Genomic DNA, 12,910 nt, shown 5'->3' with positions numbered 1-12,910 from the left:
TCCCAAATTACTTTTCATTGCTCATTCCCTTCCCAAGGGCCTTCCTCTCCTCCAGGTGCTCCCCCCATTCGGTCTGCACCGAAGCAATGCTCAGACTAACATCCAGCAAATCTCATCCTCCAGCAATACAATGGGTGGGGCACTCTCTTCTCCAAAGCAAAAATTGGATAAGAAGCTGTTCTCCTAAGAGACTGTTTAAATAGTGAACAATACCAGGAGAAATGAATTTACAGTACATTTTCTACTTTGACTAACACCCACCTGTGTCAGATACTTATCTTTGGAGAGGATGAATCATCCCCTGGAGAGTCTCATCTCTCTCTGCTGTCTGTAAGTGGGAACCCAGATGATTAGCTTAAAGTAGCTGTCTCCCTGAATAAAAGGAAAAATAATAAAAAAAACAAAACACACCATACCAAGCAAACCTTGTCCAATGCCAGAGGATAAAAGATCCTTGCCCAATTCAAAGCTCATCTCTCCCAGCTTTGTTCCTAGGGAGGAAAGGCAGCTCCTGAGGTATGGTTTATCTCACCCATCATAACCCCCATCTGAGGATGAGGTGAATTGCTTTCTGGAGTAGTGTTGTGTTTGTGGCTACAGGAGGGTGAGGTGCTTATTTTGGGTCCAGAAAACCAACTTTTAAACACCCAGGCTGGTCAGGGTATAAATGTTGAAATATCAACATTTATAGTCACCACACACTTTGTGAGGGTAAAAATAAAAGTGAATAGCATTTCTGCATTATATTGCTTTTGTAAACAACATCCAAAGTGATAGTAAATTGAAGTACTGTGCATTGCCTTGAGGGCTTGAGTGGCAATACAGAGACTTCATTTTGGAATTAGCCTCTGGCCAGTCTTCATCAGAGGCAGTTCCAGTGGCAGGATGATCTTTTTAGAGCTCTCAACCAGTTTACTACTGCTTGCATTACTTATGTTCATGATCCAGGAACTATCAAAATTCAGACAATGATGACACACAAACAATCCATTAATGAAGTTTATTCCTTGTTTCAAATACATGATGTTACGGACAAGAATTATTCATGACCAGCATGCATACAAATCAGTTCGGAAGAATTTGTTTCCCTCATGAATGACTGAATGACAAAGATGTGCTTTGAAATACGTTTGAAATGTTTTATACTATTACTGCACATTTTCACCACCTTCAAAATAAAAGGTTAATTGCAGACAGGCCAGAAAATAATGAGATAACATCACCATTTACAAACATAGCATATAGCATGAACTTCTGACTGCCTTTCACTGACAGCTGTAATGCAGTAAATGAGTATGACAACTGAATTAGTAATACGCTATTTCACTCTGAATCCTGTACAAGCTCTTTTTCTTGCTGCTTATGATCACTTTCAGCTCCATGTAAGAGAATATGGTGGCTCCGTCCAAAAGAAGCATTACAATATGTGCCATAAGCAGAATTCAGTATAGGTCCATTAAGTCCATAGGTTAAAAGAATCTGGAAAAATGTAGAGGGTTACTTTAAAACAGCAGCAACAAAAATTCACAGACTTTTAGTTTCCAGAAGTTTAATTTTGACATAAAGGAATAAAATGGAAACAAAGCAATAAAAGGAAGTAACAATACTTAAAAAGAACAAGCAGCTTGTGAATGCGATTCAATTCCTAATGGTTTAACAGACATGCAACTAATGGTTCACAAATCATAAGGACTGCTCAAGTGATCTTTACATGATGAGGCAAAAGGTATAAACTGCTGTGAGAACTTTTCTCCCCAGCATTGCTGCCATGGTAGATCAGTCTTTCAAAACACTTTTACCGGAGGGGTCTATGTGAGCAGGTGAAAGGGTTGTGGTGGATCTAAAACCACCAAGGGTTGCTAGACTAAATCTAGATGCTTGGCTACCTTGTCTCCATATTCTGATTCCAACCTTCATGCAGGGACTGTTGACTAGAGAAAAACCTGTGTAACTAGATTCAGGGCAAGGAAAACAGGTGAGTAACTGCACGGCTGCTTTTATCCTGTAGGCTTGGCAGTGAGGCAGGCTGCTTTTCTTCATAGTCTGGGGAACACTTTGAGAACTGGGGCAGTCCGTGGCATCCCCCCATTAGATAATGTGGCACGTTGAGACATAGTGAATTTATCCTTGAGAATAGACAGTGTAGTTGCAGCTGCCGTGCTACAGGCTCACTCTGTGCTCTCACCCGAACAAAACAGAGCATCAGGCATGGGGAGCTGTAGATTCCCCATCTGTGTGTGGCAGGACCAGCTCAGGGTCTTACTCATTTTCCAGTGGGGTCTTGTACAGAACTTACAGTAACAAGTCTAGTGGCAGGAAAAGAAGTCTGAATCCTAAATTGCAAATTATCAAACCCTATAGAATATATATCACCAAGAGGGTATTAGAGAGTTGTATTGCTGCATGATTATGAAAATATTCCTTATTCATGTGCCCCTATGCTATTCCTACAATCAAAATCCAGAGCCAGGTATGCAGCTGGTATACAGCATGTCCTGCTCTGGTGGCAAGGAGCAGACTGGGGATCAAGGCTCCCTTGGGTACCAGAGAAGGCTCCTTTGCTCCATATGCTATGCCCATCATGGCACATTGGACTTGTCTGGAGTTGTCTTCTGTTTTCTTTGGGGATGAATATACATTTTGGACTCAGGGCAACAAATGTAAATGCTGTCACCATCTTAAAAGAGAAGACTTACACTGCAACACAGGGTACAGGAAAGGCTGAAGAGAAGCTCAAGCACCAACACTTCTGATGTCAATGACAAGCATTTCTACAGCTCATGAGCATGCTCTTTTCTGCATGCGGCACTACATCTCTGTTTTATTAGATAGTGGTTTATAGACAGAGTTCTGCCACCATTTTGATTAGAGTCTCCCCAAACTGGGCCGTCTGTACTTATAATCCTCTATGGAAGACAGCAAAAATCAAGATCTCTGTCTTCACTGAGGAAGAAGGCACAAAACATTTTGTTAAAGTTAACTTACCATTTGTGTAATGTGAATGTTTGCATAATCCTAGCAATAGCATGAACAATCAAACTGTACCTAATTTAGAAGTCAGTTTCAGATGTTTCTGAATCAAACATTACAAAGAAAACTAGAAGTGGAAAAAGAAAATTGTTCTTATTGGTCTCATGTGCATTCAAATGACAAAAATCCCCCAATCAGAAAATCTGTTATCAGAGGCAGGTTTTACTATCTGTACAAACATGACCTTGATTAAATGAATACAGAATTAAATGAATCATGCGAGGTGTCAAAACACGAGGTGGCTATCTAGTAAGTTTTTAATGTTGCTAAAATTTTGGCAAAAAAGATTTTGAATTTGTTCAGAGAATGAGACAGTAAGGCAAATCCTAACAACAACAACAACAACAACAACAACAAACAACAAAAAGTAAAATACTTATCCATTATTCAAGCATTTAAGATCTCAGCTTTTGCACATGATCTGCAATAAAAACAATGCAGCTTTTTGATGAATATCTATTGGTAGTGCTATAGCACTGGCCTTCAAGAGTAAGCCCTATTGATAAATAACTGTCTTAACAATCATTGTGGCCTTAAGAAAAGAACAAAAATGCTTAGCAATAATATAGCCTTTTTCATATAAAGGGATAAAAGCCCCTCAAAAGGTTTCAATGACTATTCTCTGATTCTGCATATGGTAAGTGAGGCAAAGAGGAAACAAGTTACACAAGCAAGTCAGTAACAGTTTTGAAAATACAACACATGAATAGTAGCCTGAATCCTGTAAGTTAATGGGAAGCTTTTACATTGATTTTTACTGGAGCCAATATTTCACCTCTTTCTACCTCTGACCCAAAATCCAGCTCCAGGAGAAAGGATGCCCTCCTTGAATCCTTCAAAACACAACATTCCACTGTTTGAAGAAGCAGCATTGAGCTAAATGCTTCACCAGAAAAACAAAAATGGAGCTCTAAGATAGGTGTCTCAGCCAGCTAAATCAACCCCATGGCATGTTAATGAAAGGAACTATCTCAGGAATGACAAAATGTCTCATTGCTCAACATGGGCAGGAGGGATGTGATTTTTTCAGGATGAAGATGATCTTGGTTATCCTCCCTTTGCCTCCTGTTGGACACATAGAAGCAGAGAAGTGCTCAGCAGAGAACTGTGCCTGTGCCCCGTGCACTGGGATTCTTGTCCCTGAGCCAGGGCTTGTTGCACTGGGCTGGTAGCTGCCCTGTATGCTTTCTGTCATATTCTGCGGAATAACTACCTTTTATTAAATTATATATTGTTTGAGCTCTCCTGTCTGCCAGATGACTGAAATCAGACTTTCTGCTTTATATTCAGTGGCAGCTTGGGTATTTGTTGTTCTTCTCTTCTGGCTTACATTTGGGAACTTATTTGCAGTTTTCACTCCTGCTATACTGTCCTTTGTGTTTAATGAGTTATCAAAATCCTCCTCAAAGGTATTTAAATCTCTCAGTGTTTCTTCCTACTTAACCACTGAGATACACAACCTTGCAAGGATATGTTATTCTCTGCTAATTGATTGTGATTTCTTTGGACTTCAGCACTTATGCAATATTAAATTGCAGCACTATGTTTTGCTACAAATCAGGGAACCTAATTTATGTTGCAATATAGTATCTCATCTGTGCTTTTTTATGCTCAATTGCTAAGTAAAAGAAAAGAACAGTACTCTCAACCTTGGAAACTGAATCATGAATTGCAAAACACAAAATGCAAAAAAAAATTCACTGTATGAAGAGGCTGAACAAGTCAGATTTGCTGCTACTTAACAACTTTGTGCCTGCTCTACTTGTGGTCTCTAGAAATGCTTTTCATGTTAGAGGGCCATGTGTTCCTTCCTCTTTTAATAACTGTAAAACAAGTGTACCAAGATTAATTTGAACAATCACATTAGAGGACATACGTTCATCTGAAATATGACCTTTATTTACTGCTGTCTCTACCAGGCTGGCAAGAATGGAAGTGAAAAGACAAGAGCAACAAAGACCAAGTGTATGTAACCGAGCTTCGTCAAAGCATTGCAGCACTGCATGCAGCAATTCAGAGACTCAACAGACTTTCTGTGAGATTTTCCCCTCAGCACTCACTGCCCCCAAGCCCCTTAGAGGGGCTGCACCAATGCTGCTTTGCAGCACAGTCCAGCATGTGGCAACAAGAAGAGTCCAGGCCATAACAGTTCATATGTGGGAGGGGTCAATAGGATATGAAAAAGTTGTTTAGTTTTAATTCATAAGGGTTTGATATTAATTTTAAGATCAATTTCCCTTCAGAGCAGCTAAGCAGACTATTACCTCTTATGTCAGGGGCTCTGTCCAGGTAAGAAATGATTTATAAATTTTACACAGTACATTTTTTCATCTTCTTTGTTATTCTTCTATTTTCTGTCATCTATATTATTATTTTTTTTATATTATTCAACGAAATGGCTTGGAATTATTTGCATTTACTACTTGTTCAAAGAATGAGTTCTCTGTACAAAGGGAAAGTCCTTAATATTTCCTTTGAACAGTACTAGCTTTTTATCACACCAAATTGGATACAGAAATTTTCTCTGGTCAATTACTCACTCACCATTAGCCACCACCACAATCGTGCTCTTTCAGAAACACATGAAGCTAACACCTTTTGGGTAATAGAAAATGGATTTCCTTGTTCTGAAAAATGACCGTAATGATTTTGGAATCTTAGTAGAAAGGATAGCCTGTAGACAGCACTTTCAACTAACCACTAGAAGGAGGTATTATGAAAATAATAACAACCAGAGATCGTTTCTGTAGGAACCAAGAAAACTTGTCACTTAAGCGCATATGTGCTACGCTAGTAGATACACAGGAAAATAAATTACTTTTCCAGACTGTGCCTCCACTGAAAGTTCTTTTCTACTACCTCTTTCTAGTGAACCACCAATATTTTTTTCTGTTACTGCATTCATTACAATACCCTGGAGGACACATAGTGTATCAGGGTGATTCAGGAGGTCCATCATCTCTGAGGAGATGCTCTTAGAGTCCATATTCTGCCTAAAGAGTTGCTGATGATTATTAGTGAGCACCAAAGGCGGTTCTTCTGTTAGGAAACATCGGTGATATCCTTTGCCACTGCTTCCTGCTTCTTGAGTTTTCCCCATAGACTGCAATAAAAAGTCATTTATCTTTCCATATAAGGGAGTAACAAGACATGGATCCATCCGCTGAACTAAGAACAGCAAAGGGGGTGCAAGGCCATCTAATTTAGTGACAATGACTTGCTTTAACATTTTGATTGTGCATGCCTCTGTGATGTGAATTTAGCATCTGTAAATGAATGTATGACACTACCTCAGAACAGAGATACAAAACATTTTTTTTTTTTTATGAAAGGAGTATCAACAGCCTTATAACGTGAATAAGTTCGAGAAATATGTGTTCCTTTACTTAGAAATGGCTATACTAGAATTCCTTTCTTAAGGTTTTAAGTATTTTTTAAACACTGTTTACACAAACAATTGCCAGTCATGTTTGTATAGCATAGTGTCATCCTTCAAGCATAGCAGAGTGTAGGAATGCTTAAAAGAATATGATAAAGATAATGATTCAGGAAGCTTAACATAATTTAAAAAAAAAAGTTAGACGTCTGAACTGATGTGAATCACTTGAGTGAACTGTTGATAAGACGTTAGATGAGCTAGCTGTTGGATTTGCAAGCTAATAAACCTCATACAAATACAATATACAGAATCATAAACGAAATGTTTATGTCAAAACTTGAAAGCAGATTCTCGGGATGCAAATGAAAAGTGATATAAATCACACAGTTGATGTATATAAGTAATTAAGTTATAATATTAGTAAAATTCTTATCTATGTACATATTCTGAAATTGTTAAAAAAAATAAAAATAAATCTGAAGGTTCAGTGGAGAAAAGACTTTCATCCCTTAATGTCAACACCCCCATGCCATCAATCCCTCCCCAATCCCTCCCAGAATATTGTAATTTTTATAATTTAACTTTCCATTTTACCAGAGGTACAGCTGTGGAAAAATGTGGCTTTTTTTTTTTTCTTTTTCTTTTCTTTGTAAATAAGGAAAGATGTTAAGGGAGAAAATGTAAAGGGAAATGAAAATAGATGGACTTATAAAGAGCTCAGAAAGAGGTTTTGAAAGGCATCTCTGCTCAGTAGATGATGACGAACAATGGGATGTGGCAGGTCAGTCAGCTTGCTGGGTTGGTCAGCTTGCCAAGTGCTGGCAGGACACATTAGCCATTGCTGTTCTCTCATTCAGTAGAACTTACTCTCCAGAATAAATAATTAGATCCATTATTTTTTTAGATCCTTCTGTGTGCTGAATAGCATAAAGGACACATGCAACACAATAAGGGCCATGACAAACTGGTTTATAAAGCAGTGTCCATGCTGGCCAAGCTTGTAAACATGCCAGCTATCAGAAAAGGAAGAGCTACTGAGCAGGCAGACTAGCTGCAGATTGCACACAGAAAGGTAGGGCTCACACACAGTATCTGGGGAGCTGAACGAGGCCATAACCATGTCTTCTTTTCTGGAAACTGACTACAGCCAGAACGTGGAGACCAGCTCAAAGGAACGGTAGAGTCAGAAAACACCGGGACTGTAGTGAAGCCTCAAGACTTCAACAAGTGTGAAACTCCACAGTTCACAGGCCCCCTTTGTGCCCTGACAAAATGTACCAAAGATGGAGGAACTAATCAATTTGTTTTACTTACAGGGTAAGTGATGAATCTCTTCACAGCACAGCATGGTCTGACGTCCCAGTGAGCCTCCCAAGGGAGAAACCTGCTTTGAGATGTCTGACCTTATGCAGATAAAGGTGGATCCTTTGGCTCATCCACTTAGTTGAGTGATACTGATTATTGTTTTGCCTAGGTCTGTGATATAGCACACTTAGACTTCAAACACAGAAGAAAGCCGTTTTCTTGCCATTCAAGTTACGCATGATAGCATCAGGCTTGAAATTAATTAAGAGAGGTATGAGAGGAACATGAAAAACAGCAAAACTAATTTATAAGAGCAAGTCTTAGAGACTTGAAACATCATTTTAGGACTATGGTGATGCAATTTACAAATATTTGTCATTCTTGTGACCTACCCGTTTTATTCCCAGAAGAGCTGGGAACCCAGCTGGTGAGTAACAATAATTAACACAAAGAGACTGGGCGCTACTGCTGGCATTGAGTAGAAAAGGACATAAATAGCAGAAAATGAAGGGAGTTCAGTTGTTACTAAACCATCATTTTGTTACACTTATGTCTAGCTTGATCATGTTCATTCATCAGAGACAAAGCTCAATTTAACCCTGAACTTTAGAGGAATGCACTGCACTGAGAGGAAGTGATAAATTCAGTACAGAATACTAGAACTGTGTGTGCTGGAAGAGACCTCTGCAAGTCATATGGTCCCTATCTCTGCTCAAAGTGGGGCTGACTTCAATTTTATCTAGGGTTGCTCAGAGCCTTGTCCAGATAAACTCCACAACCTCTCTGAGAAACCTGTTACAGTGCTTAGTGGTAATTCTATCTGTGATATTTTTTCTTTCTGACTGCAACCTGTACCCACAGCCTCTTTTCTTTTTGTTGTTGTTTTGTTTTTGTGCACCTCTGAGAAGAGTTTGACTCTTTTTCTCTTACTCTTCCCCTTTGACTTGTTAAAGACAGCAGCTACTTTTGACTTCAGCTTACTCCCCTCTTCTCCAGACAAAGGAAACCTAGCTGTCTCAGCCTCTCCTCACACATCATGTGCTCCAGCCACTGAACGTCTATTAAGAGACCAGTCCTCTACTGGTCTTACTCCTGTGCCAGTCTCTCATTCTCACAGCCATTATCCGGGCAGGTTTCACCCACCTCAGAGGCCACTTGTCTAGTCTACATCTTCCTATTCTGTCTGAAAGGAAGCTGTGGGACTGTCAAAAGTCAAGATAAAAGGCATCTGTCATGATGCTCTTGTTCACTGAGCCCATAATTTCATCGAAGGAAGCACTCAGGTTGGTCACACATGATTTCCCATTGGTAAATATGAGCTGGCTGTTCCTAGTCACCTTCATGTGCTGGACACATCCTCCTGGAGGACTTGCTTCACAGCATTCCCAGACACCAAGCTAGGGTGAACAGCTAAAGTTCTGTGGATCCTCCTTCTTGGCTTTCTCAAGGACAAACATACATTGGTCTTTGATCTATTGTTGGAGACCTCAGCAACCTTTTTACTAACAGTTCCAAAGATGACAGAGTGGCCTCACAGTGATATTGGCCAGCTCCCCGAGCTTCCTCATATGAATCCTATCAGGTCATTTTGCCTTCTGCACGTCCAGTTTACTCTTAACTGTCCTCTAACTCAATACTCCCCTGCTCTAGTTGGTACTGCTCTTCCCCCTACACTGTCACAAATCATGGAGACCTGGAAGGCATGAAAGTAGACTTTGCCAGTAAAAACTGAGGCAAAGTATGCACTGAATACCTCAGTCTTTTCCACATCCTCCATCACTGGGTTGCCCCATTCAGCAGCTAGCTAACATTTTCCTCTTGCTGCTGACATATCTCAATAAGCTGTTTTTGTTGCTCAACAGCAACCTTGTCTAGTTTCAACTGAGTCCACCTCTCCTCAGAGGACCATCTCATATGATATGCAAAAATGTAATTACATTACATCTGAATAAAATGCCCTAGGTATGGAGAATGTATTTAAGGTTTTCCTGTTCCTATCTCTGGGCTTAAAGATCACCCCAAAAGAAATGTTAAAGTGTGAGTCTCCCCCTTTTATCCTTTCCCCTCCCCCCACTTTATCCTTCCCTCTTATTTTATGCTTGACTGGTTCTTGCCTTCCCTCCCCTGATTTTATATGCTGGTTACATGCCCCACATTCAATTTTTATGTCTTTATATTTAATCTGGGTTATAGCTTGACTTTGCTGATTCTTTTGCATGACTTTTGTGTCAACACAAGTCAGATCCTTATCTCAGTTCTTAGCATGTCAATGTTGATTACTGCAACACTGAAGAAATGTGATTACTGCTGATCTTGCCAAATGCAGCCTTGCTTTGTTCAAGTATTTTCAGCATGCCCATATTACTGCTGAGATCATTTCTCAGCGTTGTTCTGATTATGTTATGCTCTTCATTGCATTCCACATTGCTTACTTGTTCTCCAGAACAATAAATATTACCCGGTTCCTTTTTTCCTTTTAAGCTTTTCCCTTTTGTACCACTAACTACTAATATTTCACAATGACAGCTACTACCATCACCATCAGTCAGCTTATGCTGCAACACTCCTCTACTTTTAATTTTTAATGATAATAATCTTTACATTACATCCTATCATTTTCAGGTAATTTTTCCTTGTCTTTGTTGCTCTGTATCTACCTATTTTTTATATACTTAGACTGTAATTTATTTACACCAAGAGTTGTCTGCCAAAATTGTGCACAAAGTGGTGTCCTAATATAACATTGGCACACTTGGACTTCAGAGAAACATATATGTTTTTATTGTCAGAATAGACAGCGGTAGGAGGAACACACTGGATAGTCACCTGTTATCCATCCCTGGGTACTGCAGCTTTGGGTGTGTCTACATTTGATCAAATATTTAAGTAGAGATGCACTTCTGTTTGCTTCAAGTTAGCTCAATGAAAAATTGTCAAAAAACAGATAAACAAAAGCTGCAGATTCTCTATGCTACCTCATTAGGTTCATAGACTTGCAACAGGTTTACCTGCTACATGTAGCCAAGGAGTAGTCCTTGAATTATTTACAGCATAGAAACTGTAGACCTGATAATAAAGACCAAATGCTGTGAATACAATGGAGGTGATGAGGGAGAGTGTTGCACCTTTCACAAGCTGTAATTTGTAGGCACCTAGATGATGACAAGAAGATATAAAGCAGCCAGTTTAGAAACAGTAAATTTGGTTTAAGAGCTACTTGACAGAATAATAGGCTTTGTGGATAAAGAAAAAATAAAAGATGTCATATTCTGACTTTAGCAAAATTTGACAGCTTTATATGATATTCCTGAAAGCAAATTAGGGAAAAATTGTCAGATCCAGATTCTGATGAGTGAAAGTAAACCTGGAGTATTTGAAAACCACTAGAAGTAGTAATTAATGGCTCTTTGTCAAAATAGGAGATGCACCAATGAGCTTTGTAGAGGTCTCTCTCTCATGAGATGAGTATTACCCCATGTATCTGCTAAGAACTTATACAGCAGAATGAAGTCTGCAGATGACACTGAAGTGGGAGCAATGAAAGAATACAGAACAGGGTTAGAGTTTAAGATGACTGTGTGAACTTAAGAATAGTATACTGAGTGTTCAGTAAAGCCATGTGGACAGGCTGGATGGGAGTGGGTCACAGTTCTGGAGAAAAAGATTTCAGTTGGAGAAGAGGATTTGATCTTGAGTTGAACATCAAGGAATCTAGTCATGCTTTTGGGAAAATAGACAAGAACTTGAGTACAATATGTATATATACATATATATATATATACAGGTATGTATTCACATATACATGCTTTTTTGGATATGTATATAAAGCTTCAGTTAAAGCTTTTTCAGGAGTAGGAGGAGTTTCCACTCCAGTGGAAAGTCCACTCCACATAGGAGTTAGGCAGGGAAGGGTGTTGAACTTCAGTCTCTATCCTCAGCACCAGCTCTTGGTAAACAGACTACTGTAGGCACTCCAAGGCATCTTCTGTTTTCCATCGAGTATCCCATTGTGGTGTTTCAAGGCAGCTAGGGAACACCAATGAGAGGGAATGTCTGGAAGGGTCACTAGTTTCCATACTCTTTTAAGGCTGTATATGAGCTGTATGTCAGCACACAGTCAACACCAGCTGGGCAGAGGTGCTTCTGTGTGTGTCCAGAGATAGACTTGGGGCACATTAGATTTCAGGCACATTCAGAGCCCAAAAGAACAGCTTATTGGTAGTACAGAGGACTCATATTTCACACAGAATTGTATCTGTGGAAATACTTTGATGGCTCTAGCTTTTGGTTGATTTTTACATCTCCAGTTGTACCAAGGTATATTTTATTTTTCTTTAAGTAACCATCCTGCAAGGATATTTCAATATCACTAATTTACTGCTGATTCTGAAAAATACCATAAATAACAGATGATATGAAAAAAGAATATTTTATATTCTGCACCATTTTATTAGTTGATATTAGTTGCCCTTTAGGCACAGCCTCATTCAAGCTTCTTTAAATAACTGCATTTTAAATATTATTGAACGAAAAGGAAAAAATCTCTTAAGTTAAAAGAATGCTATAAAGGTTGAGAAGTATTCAACAGTCAGAAAATGCAAAAATTAAGGCTGCCTTTGGGAATGTAGCCAACAAATACAAGATCACATTTGCTTTATAGGGGACCCCTTCCCATTTCAGCAAAAGACATTCTGTTTGCTTCATATACAGCATTTCAGTATTTTAAAATTTCTTCTCTGTCTAGTTGGTGTTCCCCACATATTCCATGCCGTATTCAAACCATTTTCTGAAGGCAGAGATATTAATTTCCTCTTATTCATTTATTTATTTATTTAATTTTCCCTCCCTGTGGTGCTTGTTTCAGTGTCTGAAGGTTTTACAAATTGCAGTCAGTTTTCTCAGGCATGAGCACAACCTAGTAGAAGGACTAGAAACAAGACACAAAGGCTTTTAAAAATAATATCTCCTAGCTATGGATATTATTACAATGAGTTGGGACTATTTTAATACTCATTTGTCAGAGATCTCATTAATTAAAACCTCCTTTGTTCAAGGCTACCTGGTTCCAGTGGGTTTCAGCTGTTGCAAGATATTCCTAGCACTTCAGCAAATGCAACCAAAAGTTTTAACCAAAGACTTGAGATGAGGAACACACAGCCAGAGAAATGTTAAAAGACGTATGCTATTTACTCCTGA

At 39.0% G+C, this 12,910-nt stretch overlaps 1 protein-coding gene across 1 annotated transcript in view; it reads right to left on the bottom strand.

Moving 5' to 3' along the window:
* Positions 1 to 1,021: 1,021 nt before the first annotated feature.
* The window catches only part of MEI4 (meiotic double-stranded break formation protein 4), a 158,704-nt gene continuing 146,815 nt past the window's right edge, over positions 1,022 to 12,910 (bottom strand). The window contains exon 5 of the mRNA XM_040551737.1: positions 1,022 to 1,479. Within this exon, the coding sequence (XP_040407671.1) occupies positions 1,324 to 1,479 (156 nt within the window). The 3' untranslated portion in view covers positions 1,022 to 1,323. The remainder of the gene's footprint in view (positions 1,480 to 12,910) is intronic.

This window comes from Cygnus olor, chromosome 3, assembly GCF_009769625.2.
Source record: "Cygnus olor isolate bCygOlo1 chromosome 3, bCygOlo1.pri.v2, whole genome shotgun sequence".
Lineage (NCBI taxonomy): Eukaryota > Metazoa > Chordata > Aves > Anseriformes > Anatidae > Cygnus > Cygnus olor.
The sequence above is the reverse complement of the archived record's forward strand: the minus strand, read 5'-3'. Positions and strand labels throughout refer to the sequence as shown.